The sequence below is a fragment of the Fundulus heteroclitus genome, chromosome 23 (assembly GCF_011125445.2).
Source record: "Fundulus heteroclitus isolate FHET01 chromosome 23, MU-UCD_Fhet_4.1, whole genome shotgun sequence".
NCBI lineage: Eukaryota > Metazoa > Chordata > Actinopteri > Cyprinodontiformes > Fundulidae > Fundulus > Fundulus heteroclitus.
The window spans coordinates 32,685,231-32,709,051 of record NC_046383.1 but is presented as its reverse complement, the minus strand read 5'-3'; the positions used below and the strand labels follow the sequence as shown (position 1 = coordinate 32,709,051).

Below are 23,821 nucleotides of genomic sequence, written 5' to 3'. Positions count from 1 at the left end.
CCAGGATTTAACACAGTGCTGAAATCACACTGTTTCGCAGACGGGTTGCTCTGGAAGAAGAATCTGATAAATTCATATTTGTAGGTGTGACCACTTTAAAGTAAATACCCTCAAACGGCGGAGACGTTCAAGGTTTAGACTGAGATAAAACACCTCCATCCCCTGGAAGCAGAAAAAAACCCCACATGAATGACTTTAAGATTGCAGCAAGACCAGTTTAACCGAATGAGATCCTCAAGAAAAAGCCACATAGAACCTGACTTCTATGGTTTTTTAGAAAGAAAAAACAAATAATAATAATAATTTTGACAGAGCTTCAACCATTAACCTATCTGGCTATTCATCACCCCCGCGACTGCCATCATCGATAAAAATCTTAAAGTATTGGTTTTGTCTTGACATGGATTACGTCACTTTTGCATAGCCTTACGAGGGAGAAGCATATTGTTACGCTGCAGCCAGCCTGAAAGGAAGGATAACATGCATAACCCCCTCCCCCCCCCAGCATTAGCCAGTTTATGGATGTGAAGTGGTCGCACGTTTTTGTCCTCATAGGAGACGATCATCCACAGCGATGAACTCTGAGGATTTTGTCATGCGCTTGGTTCGACGTTAAAGCCAAACTTTCTGGCTGTGGAGGAATTTTACATCTATGTGTATTTGTCGCTGCTAAACAATTGTCTTCAAAAGCTGTTAGCTTGTCAGAAACGTCAACAATAACCATATTCGTTCGCTCGATGACATTCGTGCAATTATATTGAAGTTCTGCATCAATTAGTGGCAATCAACCGCACTAAAGAAGAGAGCAAAGCGCCCCAGGTACCGGAAATGGAAACAGAGGCTCTATACGCCTAGATGTCAGCAAAACAAATAAAATAAAAGAACAAATAGCGACTACCTGCAGATGAAAGTAGACATTCAGATACGTTGTTTGAAAAGGCAACCATTTGTTCTTCATTGGTCAGACGTTAAATCAAACTAGATGTTTCCTGCTTGGGGTTACGTGGGTGTAAGCAGAAATTAAACCCATTTGCAAAATGCAAGGATAATATAAAGGAACGTTTTTGGGAGAATGTTGTTACTGCCCTTCAAATACAGAAATTCACATACACCAACGTAACTGTGCTTTTATAAACTATGTGGAAAAGGCCCAATGGCGCCGTCTCGTTTAAACAGTATTTCCAGGGTAAAGACTTCAGTTTTGCTGTAATGAAAACAAAACAAAAACAAAAAAAAAACCTGAAAGGGTGAAACTAACACATTATGTCAGTTTAAGTAGACTCTTGTCCTGCTTTTGAATATTTCCTCCTCATAAATGAGCTGCATTTGGTCCACAGGCACGGAGATGGGAAAAAAAATGACACCTTTCCCTTTTGTTTGCTGAACCAGAACCTCGTGAGATGGGTCCGTTTTCATCTGAGAGTGTGCTGAGCGCCTCCTAAAGCGGACACTTGTTTTTACAGTAACCGGTCACGTTAAAGGTTCTTGGCAACAATCAGGTTTCGGTCCAGTCACACAAGCACTGATCTTTAAAAAAAGAAAAAAGAAGCTGAACAATGTCTAAAACGATAGAGAAAGTCCGGCTAAAACGCTCAATGGACAGACATTACAGCAGATGAAGGCACTGAAAGAATGTGAGAAATCCTTGGTTACACTGGACTACGGTGGACCCATTACTACGTTCTCCAGCATCACAGATTCGTTACAGAGTACCATGGAGTACATTTGTGATTCCAGAGGCAAACGGCTGGTGAGGCCACGGGGAAAACGTCTCCTTTTGGTGCCGGACACTATCTGTCCTGGTTGTCCGCCCTGAGCCCAGAGTCCGAGGCGTCCTCTGAGGGAGTGTCCAGGACCGGGTTGACGAAGCCTTCGAACTCGGCGTCTCCGCCGTCCTCTGGGTGAGTACTCACGAAGTCGTTCTCCCACTCCAGAGCGTTGGAGTCCTCGGAGGCCGAGGTCGGCCCGCTGTTGGCCGGTTTGCCGCCGGGCCTCAGGGCCGCGCGCAGGATGTCCTCCTCGGTCCGGGAGCGCTCCCAGGCCGGCAGCGCTCGGTTGATTCCTGAGAGGGAAGGACAGCGTTCACTCCAGACCTCTCCAGCCCATCCTTTTGTTCCACCATCTACATTTATTATGCACTGACCTAAATATTCTATTTTCCACATTGTTACAGCCACATACATCACTGTATTTTAGATGTTTAGATGATAGGCAAGACAAGAAAAAGTACCACATGAAGTGGTACTTCATGGTTTTCAGCTAAAGCAGAAAGTTGTGGATTCTGGGCTAAGTCTCTACCAGCCTTGCACGTGTTGTCTTGAAACGGAAATCATTGCCAGTTTCTCTTTCAAACGGTGCTTTTCAGATCAGATCCACAATCAGAATCTGGTCTGACTGGGCTATCCCCACGCATCCTGACGCTACCACCACACATGCCGTTTTACAGGTGAGCCACAAAGGTTCACGACGGGGCCTAATCTGATCGGATTATGCGCCGCGACCTCCTCCTGGCTTCTGGCAAACTGCGGACTTTATACAACCGTCTTCTTGCGGTTCTTCCATAAAGGCCGGTCCAGTGGCCAAATTCTCCCACCCGGGGTGACGATCTCCGCAGGAGCTTCAGAGTTTCTACGAGGCTCTCGGCTGCTTATCTAATTAATGCCCCGCCTGCCCGTTTATCTGAAGAGCCGCGTTTTAGGATAGAAGGGCTGCAGCTCTGTCCTAAGATTTCAGTTTTCAAGAATAATTTTGGTTGTGAAACACGAAACCGTGAGAAAAGAAAATTCAGAGCAAACAAAAAATTTAGCTAAACACTATTGACTGTAGTTTTCATCTGGCCATGATAGGAAATTATATATACATAGATGAAAATCGATCTTTGGTTATATGAATTGATCTTTAGGAATTATTACGAGAATGGATTCAGAATTGGAAAATGTATTTTTATAACACAGCCCTAAAAAAAAATTAGAGTTAGAATAATTGGAAACAATCTCAATGCGAATTCTTAACAGCGTTAAACAGCGAAACAGGATCGCTATAGTTAGCTTCAAGATTTTTCTCAAAACAACATGTTTAAAAATGTTAGAGAAGTTTCAGCTGGGGGCAAACATCCCGGCTGACTCTTAGAGACCAGCCATTAAAAACAAGAAGGCCTCAGCTTATTAAACATAAGCAGATCAATCAACAATAAAGCAAAGGTCCAAATCCAGTTTAGATATAATCTGTGTCAAATAGGGCTGGACGATATAGAAAAAAAGCTCATCGATAAAAAAAAAAAAAAAAATGCATATTGATCGATATCGATAATTATTGAAAATATTTAAAACCATATTTAATGTGCAGCTCTGCCTGGACATTTTATGATATTGCTAAACGATTTTATTTTAATAAAGAACACAAACACATAATTCAAATTAAATCTTTATTTAACCAACTATTTTAACCATAACATAATTTTTTTTAAAGAAAAATAACTTAAGAGACCTGAGTTATGTTATTAAATAATGACCAGTAAAATGACCAAAATAAATATACCAAATAAATAAAATAGCCTATTTAGGTGGGAATAGTAGACTAGTTACTTCTCAGGTTTCATAATTGAGACGCAGGGCTGAGGTCCGAGGTTGTGGCATCTAAGGACAGCGCGGGGCTGCACAGCTCGCGCTGCTGCAGGTGTAAACGGCTTATGTGATGAAACAAGTTTGTTGCGTTACCAGACTTTGTTTTTACCGGTTCCTTGCAAGTTTTACAAATCACTGGTTTATTTCTGTCAGACTGGTACAGAACTAGTAAAACCCCGTTTTGGAACAATTTCCTCCACCGCTCCTTGCTGCGACATATTCATGTGCTCTGTGTTGTGGTTTGAGAGGACGGCGCTTTGTGACGGCGTGCCTAGGTCTGCGATTACGATTGGTTAAGAGGAAGCAGTGACTGTAGCATCAACTAATATGATAGGCTGAAAGGAAGGAAGGAAAACTCCTTGTGTTATCGACCCTATTTTTTTCCTATCGCGCCACACGTCTATCGATTGATATATATTGTTATTGAATTATCGTCCAGCCCTAGTGTCAAATATCAGATTTATCTTGGGAATCAGCAAATCAGCTATTTGTAACAGGCTGGAGGTAAAACAAACAACACAGCAAGTAAAGACATCAAAAATAAAGTGGAGCTCTTACCTTCCTCATCCTCCCACTCCAAGTCGAGCGAGGTGCCGTCGTCGTTGGTGGAGCGGGTCTTGGTGGTGAAATCCCAGCTGTACTCTGTGTTGGGAGTCAGCGCATTTGTCTCGGAGGGAAGTCCTGCACACACGGAGACAATAGTTCGTAAAACACGCCGTCTCTCTTCTAAAATCCGCCGAACGTGCAAGAATGTCGACGACATGTCGACGAATGTTGCCTGACGGCAAGTTTTTAGAACGTTAGAAGGTTTGATTTAAAATACTCACTGTTGGTCCTGAAAGCGTCGGACTGGGCTTTGACATTCTGGAGGTAGACGTCAAAATCCTCGCCGGAGTTTGGTCTGTGAAAAGGCCAGGCAGACAGTCACAGAGAGAGCGAGTCACGGAGGGTCCAGAACTGCTTTTGGGGTGGCCTCGTCGCTGCCCCTTTAATTCACCTGCTGTCATTAACACCAGAACAGCCCACGCTGACCAACAGCCCCTTCTACCACCGACCCGACCAGATCAACACGACAGGAGTTTATTAAAGTCTGATTAAAAAGGGCATGATTTCTGGGGAGTTCTGGTAGTGTTCTCTATGCCACAGCAATCTCCTGTATTCTCCATTTGCCTCAAATAAGGAGTTAGCTTGAGAAACAGGAGCCTTTCTTTCTAAAGAAAACATCCTGGCCTGGTAAAAATCTCCTAAAAGCCCTATGAGAGAACGTTAAGGTCTGGTGGGACCAGACATAAACCTTTAGCCAAGTCTGGCACTGAAACAAAGCTGCACGTCACCCACAGTTAAATATGTGGTACCATGTCCTGGGGTTATCATCCTTCAGATGGTACTAGGGATGGGTACCAAATTCTGTACGTTTATGGGTACAGACCGAATCCTGTGGGTACTACCGGGTACCAATTGACGTAAAAATCAAACGCTTCCATGTTTCGGTACCTAAACGCATCACTGTGACACTGAAGGAGTAGATGAGTAGGCGATTTTCCATGCTGGACATGAACGCAGCGTGATGAAGTCAGTAGCTACTGGTCCAGTCAGCAAAGCATGGCTGGTAGAAAGTGGTCAGAAATATGGCTCCACTTCCCAAACTGCCCTGCAGATTACGCTGACAGAGATATTTGTGACGTGGAGTGGAAGGTCAGCGGCAGGAATACTTCTAATCTGAGGAAGCACCTGGTCACTGCTGCCAATTTACAACATTTCTCGCTGTACCGTTGTGCCCTCAGGCCGGTGGCCTTGCTAGTGGCGCCAGAACTTCAAACTCACTTTCTCTGCTGGGTTTCTGCGCTGGAGCCGTCGGCTTTCCCCCGCGTCTTCTGGGCGGACAGCTGCGAACGCGAAAAGAAAAAAAGAAGACAGCAACACAAACGTCAAACGTCTCACTTTTAGCGAAACAGAAGCCGGGTTCATTCATCTGCACATGTGCCATGATTTGGGTGTGGTGCCGGCAACGCGTGACCGGATATGAGCCTCGGCAGCCGTGGGATGGGGAAGCGACAAGCAGAGCGGCTCGCCCTGGTGTTATCCCCCCAGTTTCATCTTTAAATGAGCTGAAAGCGTTCAGGCGCTAAAAGGGGAGGAGAATAAAAGAGGAGGAAGAGGAACGCTTGTGCTTCAGCACAGCAAATCCTGGACCAGTCTGGTCTTCGCCGCTTACGCTGACGAACACCGTCTGTTTCTGTCGTTATCAGAACAGCTTCAGGAAATGGTTTGTGAGGATTTTTTTTACTGATATCCACACCCAGCTAGATCAAAAGGGGAGGGCTGAAGTTAACATGTTGTCCAGTAGCTGCATTGACAAACCATGATGCTCCCTCTCTGCTTCTCCATGTGAATGTTTCTATTCAGACAGAGCGCGGTGGTCACCGAATGTTGCTTCAGTACCAGCTAAGAACCCTTTGCCTGTTTCTGACCCACTGTTTGAACAGACTGACAGTATTAACACAACCATGCCAATAAATGATCCTTTAACTACAGTCGCTTCACATAACAAACAGCCTGATGAGGACAAAAACAAACAGCTGAAAAGAGAGAGAGGGGGTAAAAGAAAAACCATAAATTAAAAAAGGAGGAGGGCTCTAAATGGCAGGATGGCCCACCTAGAGGGGCACCGGGTTGGAGGAGACGTAGCTTTAGCCGCGCGGTAAGGTAAACTAGCTGAAGGGAGCGCTCAGTGCAGCCTCACCTCCTTCATTTTTCGTTCACGAGCCAGCCTGGCGGCCTCGCGCTGGGCAGCATTTCTAGCCTCCTCTTCTAGCCTTAACTTCTCCTCTTGTGCCTCTAACTGAGCAGAAATAAACAAACCAAACAAACACAAAACAGAAAGTTACAAAACAGAAAATAAAGCAATGCTGCAAATGAAAAAAAAAAAAAAAGGAAAAACAGAATGAGGCAAAACAAGACTGAAGCATGAAATAATAAAAAAAAAAAAAAAAAATTAAATAATGGGAGATGGACTTCTAGGAGAGAGAGCGGATTAGACGGCTCACCTCCGCCTGCAGCTTCCGGTCGATCAGGACCTGCTCGTCCGAGATGGCGGCGTAGCGGTGCTCTCGCAGGTTCTTGATCTCGTCTTCGCTGATGGGCCTGAAAAAGCGAAACCGGAGAGCGACAACGCCTCAGAATGTGAAAGCTGAGGGGATTGTCGGGGTTGAGCCTGCGGAGTCAGAGCCGATTCCTTACCTCGGGCAGGGTAGCGGGCTCTCCGCCTGCAACGCAACACACAAACACGAGACTTTCAGCTGCTTTTCAAAACCCCAGAACAGAACGGCGTCCGCTCTGATCCCCGTCATTAGTTTTCATGCATCGTGAAATGACAAGCGTCGTCAAAAGACAGGCTGATGGAAGAGAAAAGTGCCCCCTGGGCTGCCGGCGCCGTCCTGCTTCCAATTAGACATAACTAGTAGTTGTGAAGTTGGGAAAAAGTCACATACATATATTATATCTAGAAAGTTTGCCACAAGACACAGCGAGCTTGTGGAAGAAGCTGCTCTGGTCAGATGAGACTCAAATTAGACTTTTTGGAGCTGCACATCATGCTGAACGCACCACCCCACTGCAAAAAGGGAACTAAGAGTAAGTAAAATCTTCTTGAAATTGGTATATTTTTTCTTAATTTGAGCAGCTAAATAAGACCATTTTCCAATGGAATTAAAATGTTTACCCCTAAAATAAGATAATTAGACATCCTGCACTTGAAATAAGATGATGAGATAAATTGTTCTTATTTTAAGTGCAAAAATCTTATTCCATTGGCAAACAGTCTTATTTACCTGCTCAAATCAAGGAAAATGCACATATTTCAAGAACATTTTACTTACTTTGAGTTCCCTTTTTGTAGTGGGAAGGCAGCACCATGCAGGGACGGGCTCAGAGTTGATGGGAAATGCAGGGAGCTAAATATGAGACAATCCAGGAGGAAAACCTGTTCAGGGCTGCAAGAACATATAAAAAACTAGAGATCAGGGTGGAAGACCAGCTCCCAGCAGGGCAACAACCCTAGCTATAGAACCACAGCTACAACGGAGGGGTTTAGATTAGGGGGGCCCTCCTCACACGTCCAGCATCCCAGAATGATACAGCTTCGGCCCGCCGACACATGCAGTCAATTACAGATGAGCAGCTGTTTTTTATTTTATTATTTTTATTTTACATTTTTAGGGAAAGACTGTCGTCAATGCAAGGTCTGACAAAAACAATATTTAACGCAGAGCTAATTCCAGTGACAAGTGATTCTACAATGTACTGAGTCTGCATTAAATATAATTTTCCCCCACATTTTACACAATTGCACCACTTTGCGTTTGTCCTGTCAAGTTAAATCTCCAACACTCAGATAAAGTTTTCTGGGTGTGGGGTGAAAAAAAAAAAAAAAAAGCAAGGCACTGTAATTGATACGGAGAACTGATTAAAGAACATACGACGTAAAAAATAATAATAAAAACAATCAAGGTCTGACTTACCTCATCGCTTTCCACTAGATTTTCAAACTAAAAAAGAAAACAAAAGAAAAGACACATTAAAGGTAAAGTTGCATGGAATAGTCTTGATCCAAAACAAGAGAAAATAAAATAAGTGCACAGGTCATACCTCTATTGTATAATGCTCTCCTGTAGTAGTACTTCGGAAGTATTTTGACCTGAAACGTATTCAGAGGAAAAGGAAAAGATGTGATGTCAGCATATAGACACAGCAAACAGGTTCACAACTTCTTTTGATCGCGTTAAGCTTTCATTAAAGTTGCATAAAAGCCCCTTTTTATTTATATTACTCCGCCTTTAATGGTGAATCCTCTGATCATATAAAGCCTGTGACACATGTGGCAGCAGCATCAGTGGGGTGAAGGAAGGGGGTGGGGGATCTTAAGGCAGCCAGCAGGTGACTTAGAGCTCAGTCATCAATTATTTACACTTAGTTTGGTGACAGAGCAGCCTGCAGGCAACACAACAACCACACAAGTTTGTGCTCTAAACCCAGAGAAAGGATCGCTGGTGGGGAGAGGCGTCACCAAAAAGCCTCTGCTCAGGGTTCAGGGTGTCAGAGCAGCCACTGAGCCCGGCTGACCCCCACTTTGTGTCCCAGCTGTCAACAACAGCAGGGGTGGGGTCTGCTATCCTCCTGACCGGCTGCTGGTTCAACGCCAAGCGGGCAGCGGCAGGCACAAGCCGGCCCGGTCCGACGCTGAAGCCTTCGGCCACGATCTGCGGCTATCACTCGTCGACTGGACCCGCAGCTGCGTTACCAGTGGCCGGACCCACCGGGTCGGAGGATGCTTCCAGCTAGCTTCGGCCAGCTAACTCCTCCCTTTACCTACCCGCCTCCTCTCTGGATCCGGTTCGCTTCCCTCCGGAAGAGCCCCACGCAGTAAGCCCAGCAGTTGCCCATCTCATTGTCAGGTACCGCCGCTTTCCCGAAAGCTGCTGGCGCATCACAGCGACACCATCATCGTGAAGTCCGGTCCTCCCTGATCCAACCACTTCCTCATCCCTCCTTGCTCTCTGGCTGCGCAGCGCGCACAGCGGCCACGGAGGAAACAGCACCCCCTGCCGTTCCCAGCGGAGTATGGCAGCGGAGGGTCCTCGCTCTTTCCGGTTAGCGATGCTGTCGTCATCGTGTAACAAGCAAAACGTGAAAGGTTCAGTGGCTCTGCATGTTTTTGCAAGGAACTGTTTATCAAACTAACAAGCTAGCCCTGTTTTATTTTTACTTTTTTTAAAATAAAACAATTAACATTAAACAAATCATTTTATTCCCCCCCCCAACTTAATTAGTAAAAAAACTTAAACTCCATCATACAGTGTTAACATAATGCGTTTTATTGGGAGGGTTGTGGTAAATATGGTGCCTCAGATAGTCTTCACTTGTTGAGGAATGACAGCAAAAGATTCAGTGATATTAAAATGAACGTTTCTTGTGACTTTTGTTTTCACTGTGGGTTGTTACATGATTTTCTTTTGATTATTATTATTATTATTTTTTTTTACCATTGCTTTAAAATTTGACCACAGCAATAGAAACTAGGGCTGGACGATATACAAAAAAAAAAGCATATAGATAAAAAAGAAATCATATTGATCAATATTGATAATTATCAATTACTTCAAAACCTATACTTTAAGTGCAGCCCTGGCTATTTTGTGCTGTTGCTTAGCGACCAGTTTTTAGATACAGAACACACAAACACTAAATTCAAACTCAAACCTTTATTCAACCAACTTTTCACCAAAACTACAAGTTTTAAAAAAAGAACAGGCGCTCTCTGAACTCTTTGAAGGGGGCGGAGCTTGGTGACGCAAAAGGAAGGAAAACTGTTATCCTATTGAACTTTTTATTAACCCTTTTTTTCCCTATCATTGATATATGTCAATCGATTGATATATATTGTTATTGAATTATCGTCCAGCCCTAGTAGAAACTTAATATTGAAAGACATGCTCAAGCTACTAAAACGTTGCAGGAGTCCAACAGAACTTCTGCATCATTGTCTAAAAGATTATTTCTCTTATAGAGTAGAAACAGTTCCCCTGCATCACTTTTTTTTTTTTTTTTGCTGCTTCCGTTAGTCTGTGTCCTCAGAGCCAAAGAGGTATTCACTGAGGTCGTCCTCAGCGGGCATGTTGTCCACGTCGGTGAGCTGGACTCTCTTGACAGCAGGCATGTGTCTTGGCATCAGCTTCTTTCCACTCTGGCGAAAAAAAACCAAACAAACATAAAAACAGTGAAGGGTGCAGCTTTGTGTCGAGGCCGTCCGTCCAGATCATTAAAAAATGAAGTCTTAAAAATGTGGAACGCAGACATACTGTTCAAACAAACTCGTTATGAGTGTTAACTTGTTACGTGTTTATTTGGAGCGTGTCAGCAGATGCGTTTCACATCACTGGACCAACATTTTGACTGATTTAAAAGAAAACAACGACACATGTTTAGAGATTTTTCAGAACTGAAGACCTACTATTTTCTTGGAGTCAGCCAAGGATCTCTCCAGATACCTCCTCATCCGTTCCTTCTGTTTCTCCCTCTGCTCCATCAGCTTTTCATCGCGCATTCTGCATCAGAGCGCCGGCAGAGAGAGAGAGAGAGAGAGAGAGAGGGCTAAGAGACAACCCTTCCACTGCGCGTCTCGTTGAGTTCAAACATCTGCATGCCTACACATCCACATCCTAATTGCTAAGGAGGATACCTGCTCCTCTTCTCGCTTTCCTTGATCTTCTTCATCATCGCCAGTCTTTCTTCAGGCATGCTTTCAAGGCTCTGCAGCAGCGATGCGATGCGCTTCTCGATGTTTGCCACCTTCTCCAAGGTGCTGAGATTGGTCGCCCTGTCGTCCACGCAGCTGACATAAACCTCTGCCACCTTCTCACCGAGGGCGTCCAACATGACGTCCTGCAAGTCAAACGCACCAAGACATTGAGTACCTAAATGTTGCCATGCGAGGGCCAAGGCGTGATCAAGCATCATTTTTAATGCGGAGGAGTTCCACATTGTCAGCCTTGCTAACTTTAGAGAAATGTATCTGAGAAAATCTCTGAAGTTACCAGCCTCACCAAGCAGGGGTCAAGTCCACTGACCTGGTTAAGGGTATCGAGGATTTAAAAGGTTACAGTCAGGGGCGGTTCTAGACAGGGGCCGACAGGGGCCAGTGCCCCTTTAGAACTGGTTCTGACCGCCGAAACAACAGACATATTATATAAATTTCTTACGATGATATATGCTGACAAAGATATTGTAACTTATTGGTCACATGGACCAATTGTATTGTTTACCTTTACAGTTTTACTCTAACAATATTTCAAAAGTTAAGTTGTTTCACGTTTAGCTCGAGTCACAATGAGACAGGATCAGGGCTCTGCAACCTGCAGTTCCAGAACCTCTTTGGCTCCCTTAATATATTAAATGTTGAAATATTGACCCGTTTCACTCCCCCCCCCCATCTTTTGTTCAGTGCTCCCTTGAAAAAACATCGGGCCCCTCTGCTAAACTTGGTGTAGAACCACCACTGGTTACAGTTGTAAAACGGTTTAAACTTTCCATCCGTTACAGGTCCGAGTTGGTCCCAGACACAGGAAGTGAACTCTAGATTACCACCCTTCCAGCTTCCCCTTCTATAGAGGCTCAGGCTATGGAGAGAGCGACACCTACTGGTGCCACCTGTTACACATCGTACCAATGAGAAAATCTGTGCTTTTTGTTGCTGTTTCGTTCATCTTCTAACGTCATCCATGGGGCTTTCTGTGGAACTTCCCCGCGTATGGAAGTATTGTTTGGGAAGATGAAAGCGCGTGGACACGAAGGTGGGCGGTGGACCACCTGGTCCAGAGCCAACAGCCAGAGGAGGCCTCCACCCCTGGGGGTTGTGCAACTTCGTCAGTGACTTAATGTAACCAGCTAGATGAGCGTCGCCGTAGGCGTCGCTGTCCCTGGTGCTGCTTCATCTTGCATGCTGGTCTCGCTAAAGAGACAATAAAGCTCTTCAACAACATCCCGATCCCCAGCAAACAGTTTATTTCTCGTTCTTCTTCCCAGCAAAGCCGTTCCTGCAGTTTAAAGTCCATAAAAGACAAGTTTCCTCTGGCCGTGGGAACAAGAGAGTAGTGAAATGTCACCGTGCATCCAAACAACCCCACCCTATCTGTGACACCATGAAACTGTGGTAGTTTGAGCCAGGGTTATTATATGATATTAATCTCAAACTGGTACCTAGAGGAATGGTCCTGTCTTCAAAACAGGTTGTAATGGTTGTGATACATTTTTGCTTATGCTGTTGAAATCTGTGCACCGATGGCTGACTGTAAAAGGATATTATTGGAACTACAGCAGTCAACGGTTGATATTATCCATGCAACGGTATAAACAATTGTTGCTTTTCAGCTCTAAACAAAAGCAGTGGGATCACGTACATCTATGTTTGTTTTTATACCGTGACACCATGAAACTCTTTTTACATGGGAGCGGTGCACTTATGATCTGGGTCACAACTACATCAAGCAAAAGACATCCTAACCCCCCCACCCCCCCTTACCCTGTTGGGTTCTCTTTTTCCTACTTTTTCCTTCTTCAGAGCCCTGTCACTCTGAAATATGCACCATTGAGCGGAGGTTCTTTTAACGTGAGCACACTCTGCATTTCCAGTGAATGAAGATGTGGTCAAAGGTGCATTCAGTGTCCTTACTTGGTCCTCTGAGCGGAGGCAAACATGAAGCTGAACCATCTGTTCGAGCTTTGCGCCTCTCGCCTTCTCTTTGCAGAGTTTCTGGTCCAGCTCTTTCATCTGCAGGGCTACCTTCTCTTCCTCTTTGTCTCTTCTCGCATTTGCGGATGTTATTAAAAAATAAAAAGAAGAAGAAGAAGAAAAAAGTTAAATTCCTAACTGAGCAAATGGTTAAAGTATGCTGGAGAAGACAGTGCTTACATCTTCCTCCTGGCTGCCTCCACAGTCTGCCGCAGCTCCTGCAGCGCTCCTTCTACCTTTGCAGAGTTTTGGATCAGAGACAGGTTCTGCTCCGTCAGCTCCGTCATCAGATCCACAAGCTGCTGGGGATCCGTGAAGTAAAGCTCTGGCTCATCCTAAGCGAAGGTGAAAACTGTAGATAAATACTCCCACTCTAACTAAACTAAATATGACTTCCTGCACAGGGAAAACTGACCTCTGAACTGTGACAATCCAGTGTGCACGTTTTCTCTCTGAAACGTGAAAGAAAGAGCTTTTAAAAGCATTTGGTGACAGCAAAAGTAGGATTAGAGAACATTAACTCTGTGTTATTATGGACCTATCAACCCAAATATATAGTTTTAAGATTTCTTTATATATTAGATACATGGTTTAGAAATGATTCCCAATATTTTACCACAAGAGGGCGCTGCAGACAAGGGGCCATCTGTTTTGTTATCATTAAAGACAGTTTTAATTGGGAATTTGGGTAATGGTAAACCCACTTCTCCTCCAGTGTGTGAGTGTGTTGGCAGCAGCAAAATCTACGTGTTCACATCCTTAGATGCAGGGTTAGTTTCTATGACAACAGAAAATCATTTCCTAAGTATTTAACAGGAGGTGGAATAAAAGTGGGTTGACGTTTCTGTTGCATCTCCCACCATAGTTAATGTGTCTCATACTTTTCACTGATTTATTACTATATCTCTCCCAGCCAATGACGTCCAGGACACGCTGCAGTCCTGTTCTGTTTCTTGGCCATGGAGATCCATTTAGTTTTGCCGCTCTTCAAAATGGGGCAGACAGGAGAACATACCATTCACCAAAGTAAGTCACTAAAAAGAGGGGTCAAAGGTCCAGAGTCCACTTTTTAGATTCATCTGACAGTTTTTATTTGATCAGATTATGGTTGTTGTATTAGAAATATCAACCTAGTTGGGTTCTATTATCTGTTTATTTCCCTTTTTTTAAACCACAAGACAATAAAGTTTGGAGCTGGACTGAATGAAGCTGACTTCCTATTCTGCAGTGAGGTATTGTGGTTAAAACCCACAATACCTACAAACTGGGGACTGAAATACAGATCCTTTAAATCACAGTTTGGAATCAGTTATGTGTTGCAGCTGTAACGGCACAGACGATGAGTGGAGTTGCCTTTGTCCAAAAAACCCCACCAAACAAACGTCTTTTTTAAGCGCAAAACTCAAAATTGGCTCCTCTCACACATGGTGCCCCTAGAAGTGAAGGAAAACACGTAAAACCAATTTTTTCCCAACAGACACATGGGGCGTTCAGGGTCACCTTGTAACTTTTGGTACTAAATGAACCATTTAAATTAAACATACAGCCAAAACAAATAAGTGTGGGGGTACCCGTGAACAGGGAAACACAACATTAGACACACAGCATTTTTATCGGACTAAAACGACGTCTGTTTCTCTCACCTTCACCAAAAACAGGAATATCAGACCATTGTACAGCGTCTAAACCAGGTCAAGAATCTCAGAAGTGAAAGGATGGAAAAAAAACCTGAATTGGCCTATTTTTCAATGGCTATTTATATACTTTTGGTAGAAAGTTGGTTAAATAAAGGGTTGAGTTTGAATATATACATATATACTGCATATTTAGGCACTCAAAAAACACAATACTCATTAAGTTTGACATGTGGCCATTGTCCTCTATATCAGTGGCTCCTAGCCCTGGTCCTCATCGTACCCCTGTCCTGCATGTTTTAGATGTGCCTGTTGCAGCTCACCTGATTCAAAATGATTGCATGAGCTCCTCAGCCACCAAGGGCTGCAGAAGCCTCTTAATCACGTATAAGTCCGGTGTGCGGCAGCAGGGAGAAACCTAAAACATGCAGGGCAGGAGTACTTGAGGACCAGGGTTGGGAACCACTGCTCTGAATAGAAATCAATGTAAAAAAGACACCTTTGTATTTTAGTAATTGCGATTTTTGTCTCATGAATAACAGAATAGGAACCTAAGCCTGGAAATGTAAGCGTTTTTCCATCTTCGGCTGTCATTTTTACACGCTCATCCAGACTTAAAGTCTAACTCTAAAGCCAAATTCATTGTTCCTTCTCCAGACTGTATAGAAACCTTGTTGCCTGGCACTGCAAACATCTGCAGTCAGAGAGGAAAAAAAAGCTAAAGTTTAAAACAACTGGAAACAAACAGGAACAAGAACTGCAAACGTTTCTGGGTCTTCATACTGTTCTAGATGATGAATTTACTCCTGAAGTAATCACGTTATGGCAGTTGCCGGCCTTAGCTTTGTGTGTTTTATTCATAATATCCAAATCAGAGTCCCACACTAAGACACATTGTGCCCCACTGATGTCTTGCAAAATTGAACGTTGGACCGGAGCAAATATAGAACAGCCAGTCATGATTAAAACCCTCAATCTGGACGCCTGGCTGCCAATTATTACATTTATGGTATAACTTTGATGCAGCCTTCTGTCATTTCTTCATAGAGATGATGAAGGATTAGCGAATATAATAAATGTGTTGATCTGCTTTAGTGGGCAGGTTTTTTTGTTGTTGTTGTTGCCGCAGACTTTTCTATGAAGGCTAAGATACTGAAATCCAACATGCATCATTAGGACTGTCTCTTGATTCCTTACTATTAGATTACAGTAATGATGTTGTCTCCTTTTAAACCCCCCCTATTGAAACGTCGCCATGTAAAGCGCAGCGAGCGCCTGCCGAGGCGTTCCAAAGTGCGTTTATGAGCGCTTACAGCGTGTCACTCTGAGCCGAGGATAACCTGGCCGCTCTGACGGGGGGCAGCTTTCTGCCGGAGCCCGACTGCTTCCTCTCCAAACCTGAGGATGGGCAAAGAGGAAACGCACAGATCAAGAACAACAACAACAACAAAGAGTTAGATTATATATTAATCAGAGAAATGCTAGCGCGTGATTCCAAATACCCGTCTCAATAAGCTCCCCGTTCTGGACGTCCTGTCCAGCTTTCCCGGGCGAGGGGTCGGTCTTTAAAGTCTTGGTCTTCTGCTGCTCCTGCCACTCTGGAGGAGAAAGCCTGAACAGGAACTCTCTGTATTTCTGGTATTCCATCAGAGCGTCTTCGTACTTGTCCAGTTCACTGTGAAATGATGAGAAAAAGCACAACACGGTCCTCTGTTTGTGGCTCTTCCCTTCTCAGATACTTCCACGCACCAAATATGCCCGACAAAGCCCAGTAGAAGTATCTATAACCACGAACCTCAACGTGTTTTATTAGGATTTCTGTGATAAACCGACACGGCTGTGAAGCTGACACAGTACATCACCCTGATCACATTTAGGTGGCAGCATCATGCTGTGGGGAGGCTTTTCCTCCGCCGGTCAGGGTAAATGTTAGCCTGGGTGCCATTCCGAACTTAGTCCCGCCCACAACGTTTTAGGTCGGGAAGTTCGGTCTGGCATTGCTCAATAGTAGCGCGAGTATGCTCGCCCAATATCTGGCGGGCCAATCAAATTGTCGGGGCGGGCTTTATACGATGATGGACAGATGATCAACAGTAACGTAATCAACCACGTCACCAAAGCGCGCTTGGGTTGAATTAGTTTACAACAACGACGGCTGCCGCTGGAGAGTTGAGGTGTGTAGATTCTGCTGTTAGGTCTGTTCTAGAAGATATCGACAGGTTCGTGTGTTGAAGAACTCCTTGGATCCTTACATTCTTTTTGCAACACCGGCAAAAATCGTTAACGCTCATCTCCTTATGCTAGGCTAACAGTTGAGTTCCGTTGATAACAACTATGCGTCGCTTAACATACGTCACACACTCCGTTGCTCTTATTGGTTGTAGGTCTATCCAATTGAGTGCAGAGGAATTTTTTTTCCTGGTTCGTTCGAAACACGTCCCATAATCACAGCTCTATGGAGCAGTGTCAGACTCAAATTCTCACTAGAATTGAGTATGACCATGTCAGGCTAGGTTAATGTGGTTGTAACACGGCAAAACATGAAGCATGCACAGCTACCTCTGAATGGTCCCTATCTCAGCGGTCAGCTTCTTAATTGCGGCATTCTTCTCCTGTCTGGCTTTTTCCTCCCGCTCGAAACTGAAACCAGGCAAACGCGCATTGGTCAGAACGTGGCGTTAACGCGGCTCAAAGCACATCACAACGTTTGTCGCGCGAAGAGACCGTCTATCGGTACTCACAGCGTTCTGGCTTCGACTGACTTCTTCTCGTTCTCCCTGAGGAACTCTTCAAACCTGTGGTTGTCTCTCTCGATGAGCTTCTCCAGCTGTTTCAGCTTTCTCTCCTCTTTGGCAGCGGCCCGCTCCATCCTCTGTATCTCCGACCTTTTAGTCATCAGAGAAAGCTGAGAACCAAACGACAGGGAGAAATGATCGCAGCTAGACTCAGTCGTTTCTTTGCGATTTTTTTTTTTATGGAACCTTTGGCTGCTTTCGAAGCGCTTCAGTTGCGTCGAGAGAGAAAACAAATCTGGACCGTTACTTTTAGCATTTGGAGACATTTCAGGGTAAATCTGAAACAAAAACCTGAAGACTCCGGTTTACCTCAGAAGCCAAAGGTTTCCCTTATTCAAAGCTAAAATACTCATGTTTTCAGTTTGACATCAGACCAGACAGACTCTGGCTGTAAATCCAGAATATTCACCTCCAAGACTGCTTGCTGCCGTTCCATGAAGAGCAGGTCGTGTTTACTTGCTTTGGTGATCTTTTCTGCAGAGAGAGGAAACACAGCCGCTGAATTCGGCGTGAAGTCACAAAGTTGCGAATCTTTTTTTTTATTTTATTTTTTTTACAGATGTGGACAAATGTGTTGACACCCATGGTGGAATGCGTAAAAAGCCTCAAAACAGGGATCGTTGATGACACCTCTGTCTCTCTTGGTTGCCCAGTCAGGTGTCCTTTCTAATCCTCGCTTCTCTTCAGCTCGACGCCCAGGTTAGGTCAGGGGACGTATTAAAGCTGTGAAAGCAGTTGATTTGACCATATTTATTGGATCATTATCCTGCCGAAAGACGCATTTTTAAGATTTTCCATTAGGGTCCACCATAGTTTTATATAAAATGGCCTGGCATCAAAAAGGGTCCATGATGCCATGCCGTCTGAAGCTTCCTGGGGTCATCACAGATCCTTACCCCTTACTAAACATGGACCCAATAAAGTAAGCATGAGTTTTTTTGTTGTTGTTGTTGCTGCATATAATCATCCTCTCTTTCACGCCAAACCCACTTGGAGTGTTTGCTTCCTGAAAAGCCGAATGTCAGTCTTATCTGACTGAAGCGCATATTTGCAGGTACAGTCCCTGTGTGCCCTGACGGTGAGCTGTACGTATTTTCTTACCTCCTTCATCGTTCTGCTCACAGTGCAAGGTGAAATGAATACGGCCCCTCCTCCGGCCTAGGGGCAAATGGTTAAAGAACGGGCCTTTTGTGTCGGTTCGTCTTTATATGTCAGGGAAACAAAGTTAGGTGGAGTAGAAATAACAACCCCCCCACCTCAGTTACATTTATTTTACTGAGACATTTAAAACCAGATGTTTTTAACCACTTTTTGTTTTGTTTTGCTACTGCAATGAAGGATGGATTTTTTTTAAAGGCTTTTTACACAACTTTATCACAGGAGCCAGTAGATAGGTCTGAGTTTACCTCCTTTCATCGTGGTCATCTTCAGCCCATGCGTGCTCGCCGTTTGTTTAGGAACAGCTGCTTTACTCTTGATTTGCCTCAGACTTTTCTTCTTCTCGTTTTTCTCCTCCTCCCCATCCTCCTCCTCCAGCTCTCCCACCAGCTCATTCTTCAGCTTGGCCAGCGCTCTCGCAGCGTGGGCTGCCTTTTCTTCAATTGGCAGCGCCAGAAATTTTCGCATCTCCTGAGCACCAAAAAAATAAATAAATAAAATGTAAAAAAAAAAAAAGAGGTAAGGAGGAGGGGGGGCATGCCTTCAATATGACTCGATTCCTTTTTGCTGCAAACATGGCCGTGCAGGAGGGGAGCGCAGAGAACAGAAGACCTGGAATTGTAAACACAGCTGTGATGATGCACACACAGACCTCTCTCCGGCCCACCGTTTGCTCTGCATTCAGCGCAGAAACGGTGTTGTTGTTTGGCACCTGGTATGGACTCTGCTGTTCCCTCCTCCTCCTCATTTCTGCAGACGGGAAATAAAGGAGAGAGAGAGAAAAAAATGCATATGCTTCTAGTAGTGTCATGGTCTTATTTCTACGCTCAGGATTTGTAACTTTATACCTGCTTTTTGTAATTTGGCAGCAACGTCTGAACCCGTAGCGCTGGCCGCTCCTTTGGCTGAGAACACAGGATTTAGCAAAGTACAGTAGGTGTGCTGACACTGTAAGTGTGAAAGCTTGGCATCCGACCAGAAAACCTACGAGGATGTGGTGAAGACATCTTTACTCCTGCCGTCCGGAGATACGCCAGCTCACCTCGTAATTCTGCAGAAGGTTTGAAAAAGGCACACAAAGCATAAGATAGAAAAAGCATTTAAAAGAAATTTTCCAATCAAGACAGGGTGTTTTTATTAATTATTATTTATTATCCAAGTATTATTTGTACTGTGTTGTATTTTATTTCCTTGCAGATGTGTATCATTGTTTCATATGATGTTTTTTCTATGCTCGGCAATACAACATAATTCACTTTGTAAAATATATTTTCTTGCTAAATGTTACATCCTTGTGTAAAATGGATCCCACCGTGGTACACTTGAGTCCCTTGGCCTTAGAAAGGCTTTTTAAAAACTTTTTCTAGGAAGCTATATGTCAGTGATTTACATATTTTTTTTGTCTATATATATTTTTTTAATCAGGCCATGATGTGTTGCTTTTTGAGATCGCTTTTCACTTCAAAAATGAGAAAACTTTTTGTTTTAACATTTTGATATATAAAAATGACGATTAAAAAAGTTCCAGCGTGATAAAGAAAAAGCAAAACTGATAAGTGGAAATTGCTTTGGAGTGAAATAGTTTACATACCGCCTATTCATATACTAATATCAGTTAAAATCGATTCGTGGCTAGATCACCTTTCTAATAATGGCAAATTCTTAGCTGGCCTGCCAAGCTAACTTTAGTTTCTCTTTTTCCTGAACCACCATCAGAAAAACATTTCTGTTTAGGATGAAGGACCCTTCTTACTCTTGTTGAAAATAACGAAAAATGATGACCTACCATGTGTCAGTGTTGCTTAAAAACGGAGGAATTCAGCTGCTAGCTTGAAGCTACGAAGGGATTTGTGTTCTGTTGTCATGGCAGCCGGTGCCTTTGCGGTCCCCTTGGAAATTTGTGCACTACCTCCGTGCTGTGCTGTAACCTTCAAACTCACGGGATTTAAATGACTAAAATTAACCTAATGACGCAGTTTGCTGTTTATCATTACCTACAAACAGCAACAAAACATTGATTTTCAATCCTTTTTAAAATGGCCATGACAAAGTTTGTGTTACTGGGGGAATATACTGAACCATAGGATGTTTAAATCAATATCCCTATTTAACGTCGGTTTAATTTTTATTTAAAGTGAATCTCCTTCTTTTGCCCATTTAAGTCTATTTTTTCTCTCAAAATAAAACAGTTTATATTCGGGAGAAAAGCTGTTTGCTTCTGAAGTCAGTTGAAAATATATTTATCTTAATAAAACTACAAGGGAAAAGCTGCTGTTCGGCTTATATTAACGACAGCCACTTTAAACCATACTTCAGTTTGCTGTTAATAAAAATAAAACCCACCATCATGCGATGGTGCAGCTCCTAAACAAGGAAGAAAACGATAAAATTCAAGACAGATTGAAGTTCTCACCAGAACATGTGGAATATTGTCATAGCAACTGGTGCCTTTGCACTCCCTCTGAAATATTGAGACCACCTCCATGTTTTCAGCAATTTTAAAACTTACATTTAACCAAAGTCTGACACAGAGCAAATGCAACTAATCTGCAGAAATACCAACTTCTTGTTGCCATTTGTTCAGGTACTGTAATATTTTTTTTTTCTTTGCATCTTAAGCTTGTCCTTTGAGGACCATGTTCACTTTCCACTAGATGGCATCCCACTGTTACACTTTCAAACGGCAGAAAACTCATAATAACCTCCTTCGATGTGTGCAGAGATGGAGTTTTCAGGAATATTCCAGTTTGAAAGCCTTGCGGCGGCAAAGACACGCGGGCATGTGGTTTACATAAGTAGAATCCGAAACAGTTCTCACTTCCTTCAAAGTGTTGATCACCAACACTTCTCTTAGTCTATGCGGTGTGCCAGAGAATATACTTAGAACATCATACTGTACCTTGCATCCCACGCATCCACACATGACCCCGCGCATCTCTGCTCAACGCGGCAGCCCACGCACTACAGTTGCTTGTAGGAAATCCCACTGTCAGATTGTTGGGTCAAAGTGTCACTCACTCACACTCGGGAGAGCGTTGGCTCACGCAACAGCAAAGGCCACGTCGTTGTGTAAGGAAACACTCATATGTAAGAAACTGAATCGGGAAGAATCTGCCAGAGAGAGTTTTTCTTCACATTCTCTGCTTCCCTTCGTACAATGATTGGCACAGAGAAATGGAACAATGTTCTGTTTTGGAGTTCTTTTAGCGCCTCTTAATCAGTGAGCTGTTTCTCCAGCGTCGCCATTGTTCTGCAATAAAGATAGCTGAAAACGATATAAATGCAGCTGGTGTCTTTTATAGCAACGCGTCAGCTCTTTGAGGATTACAGCTTGTTCTTCCTCTGCTCATGTAGCCCGGATATGGTGGATATTTGGCATTATGTAAGATGTAAACAATCAGCCATGATATGCTTTTCTCTGAGCAATTGTCTCCCTGCCAACTCCCGTAATATTCAAAACCTGAAATGACAGGATAAACAGGAGAGTGAATTATTCTAGTGACATATTTTCTCTGGGTCAGCGGAATAGCCAGGGAGCGAACGACAGGTTTTGTCTTTTTTCCTGCTCCGGTCTTGCGCTCTGTTTTCAAGGCTTGCTGAAGAGGGAAGAATAAATCTGATCTGCTGTCATGAGACAAGTACGGGCGTAAAAGTCAGAGCTGCCGTTCTGTCAGGCAGCTGTTGAGGCAGACTGAGCTGCTGAGGTTTTCAAACTCAGACAGCATTCATAAAGCAGCCACACGGTTGCCCTACATGCCTGAACTCGTAGAAAGCTATTCCTGCGATAAACCAATAATAAGTAACTTCATTTTGATCAGACTATTTCTGCATAAAAAAAAAAAATCTAAATCAAACACTGATAGTTATATCGCTGCTATCCTTCTATACTGTTATTTCTAATGTCTAAACATTATGAGAGACAAAAAGGGCAAATTCCTTTCCAACCAGGTGCCTCTTTGCAATGATGTTTGCACAGCAAATCATCTAATATTATCAAACCATGGCATTATCCTGCAACCAAAAAAGATTACATGCCTCTTTTTTTGCTTTCACTACATCAGTGCATTCATATGGTTGATACATAAAAGCTTTTTGTGTTGTCTATATTTTGGCAGGGTTAATCAAATATTACTTGCCAGAATTTAGTGAAAGGGGCATTCCCCATCCTTGACTGAACTTTTGCATGCGACCTGGGATCCAAATTATTAAAGAAACTATCCAGTTATGCATTATTCCCACTAGCAAATTAAAAATATCAGCTATGCAATGAAGTGTGGATGTTATAAAATACAAAAAAATAAAAAATAAAAAGATTTACTGAAGACAAAAAAGCATTCTGTTTTGTTTGTATTTGGATCTATGACATCACATAAATGTACAAGAAGCAAACCCCACTGACAGAAGTAAACATCCATAGCACAGAAGCGACTTTTAACAAATGTTTGACATAAACCCTGCGGCATTCAAATTACATCTATGTTTCAAGATGTTTAACATGAGTTTCAGAATTTGATCTCTATGACAGACACAGGCGGTGGATGGCAAAGCAAATGTCAGGAAGGACTCTAATCATCTCTATAACGTTAACCGGTATGGAGCTGTTTATAGCTCTGGTTTCTGTGCATATTCTCCACTCATACAACGAGTAAATCCAGTGCTATGCCAGCAAAATCTTAAATAGTTGAGTGGTTTGGCAGTACAAACTTAGAACTTCTTTTCAAAAACAGCATCTTCAAACAAGCTGTCTCTTGGTTTGCAGATTACTTGTTACTTTAGGACGCAGTGTGTTATGATGGCTGGAGGTAGCTCCACCTGTGATGTAGACAAGTGACAGGCCCCACCTGCACTATATATATCCATCTGTCATTACCTGCTCTTCACCTCGCTAAGAACATCTCTTGGAGTCAGGCTAGCTAGCTGGTGCTGGTTAGCTCTGTGTTTTAGTGAGCCCTGTTGTAGTTAGTTTAACTATTGTTATTAGCCAGGTTTTATCCCCCCATGGATCTGGCCACAGTCAGAAACCGTCTACCCACGTTCCTGGACCTGGCTTCTGGGAACAACCCGCTGTCTGCCTGCGTTACTGGTCCAGACTACGGACAGTGTCTGGACCTGGAAGCTGACCCGATGGGCTGTTTGGACAATCTCTCCACGCCATACAGGCGAAATTTGGGTTGAGGAAAAAGCAGACTGAAGGTCCACGTCCCAAGAAGCGCTGCATTTCCTGCATACAGCCCCACCAAGCATAGTTCCCCCACCCACACAATGTTTGATCTAAAAGCCCCCAGTTTTGGGCACGTTGAATGTTTATCAGATCGCAACAGTTGT

At 43.5% G+C, this 23,821-nt stretch overlaps 2 protein-coding genes across 3 annotated transcripts; both read right to left on the bottom strand.

The window, feature by feature from the left end:
* Window positions 1-1,107: 1,107 nt before the first annotated feature.
* On the bottom strand, window positions 1,108-9,224 carry ap1ar (adaptor related protein complex 1 associated regulatory protein). 2 transcript variants are annotated; one of them, XM_036127240.1, is made up of 10 exons: window positions 8,995-9,222; window positions 8,271-8,319; window positions 8,144-8,170; window positions 6,864-6,889; window positions 6,671-6,767; window positions 6,367-6,465; window positions 5,448-5,509; window positions 4,451-4,524; window positions 4,182-4,304; window positions 1,108-2,062 (listed from the first exon to the last, which is right to left on the bottom strand). In XM_036127240.1, exons 1-10 carry the CDS (start codon window positions 9,063-9,065, stop codon window positions 1,791-1,793), a joined length of 900 nt encoding a protein of 299 aa, XP_035983133.1. In that variant the 5' UTR covers window positions 9,066-9,222; the 3' UTR covers window positions 1,108-1,790. The 2 variants fall into 2 exon arrangements, with proteins under 2 accessions (XP_035983133.1, XP_035983134.1); XM_036127241.1 differs by lacking the exon at window positions 6,367-6,465 and having other exon boundaries at window positions 8,995-9,224.
* Window positions 9,225-10,213: 989 nt separating this feature from the next.
* Window positions 10,214-20,370, bottom strand: LOC105919480 (cilia- and flagella-associated protein 100). The gene is made up of 16 exons (XM_036127725.1): window positions 20,283-20,370; window positions 19,485-19,547; window positions 19,345-19,401; window positions 19,149-19,246; window positions 18,745-18,967; window positions 17,748-17,812; window positions 17,285-17,448; window positions 17,103-17,183; window positions 16,046-16,218; window positions 15,857-15,941; window positions 13,325-13,361; window positions 13,090-13,244; window positions 12,850-12,979; window positions 10,861-11,063; window positions 10,633-10,726; window positions 10,214-10,365 (listed from the first exon to the last, which is right to left on the bottom strand). The coding sequence occupies exons 2-16, from the start codon at window positions 19,501-19,503 to the stop codon at window positions 10,240-10,242; spliced, it is 1,710 nt and encodes a 569-aa protein (XP_035983618.1). The 5' UTR covers window positions 19,504-19,547; window positions 20,283-20,370; the 3' UTR covers window positions 10,214-10,239.
* Window positions 20,371-23,821: the final 3,451 nt, after the last annotated feature.

Coding starts and splice junctions, on each gene's coding strand:
- LOC105919480 (XM_036127725.1), bottom strand. Junction 18,968..19,148: donor AAACGGTGGGCCGGAGAGAG/GTCTGTGTGTGC, acceptor TTTGGTGCTCAG/GAGATGCGAAAATTTCTGGC. Junction 10,727..10,860: donor GAAAGCGAGAAGAGGAGCAG/GTATCCTCCTTA, acceptor GCTCTGATGCAG/AATGCGCGATGAAAAGCTGA.
- ap1ar (XM_036127240.1), bottom strand. CDS start 9,065: ATGGGCAACTGCTGGGCTTACTGCGTGGGGCTCTTCCGGAGGGAAGCG. Junction 6,890..8,143: donor ATCTAGTGGAAAGCGATGAG/GTAAGTCAGACC, acceptor GTTGCGTTGCAG/GCGGAGAGCCCGCTACCCTG. Junction 5,510..6,366: donor GTGAACGAAAAATGAAGGAG/GTGAGGCTGCAC, acceptor TCGCGTTCGCAG/CTGTCCGCCCAGAAGACGCG.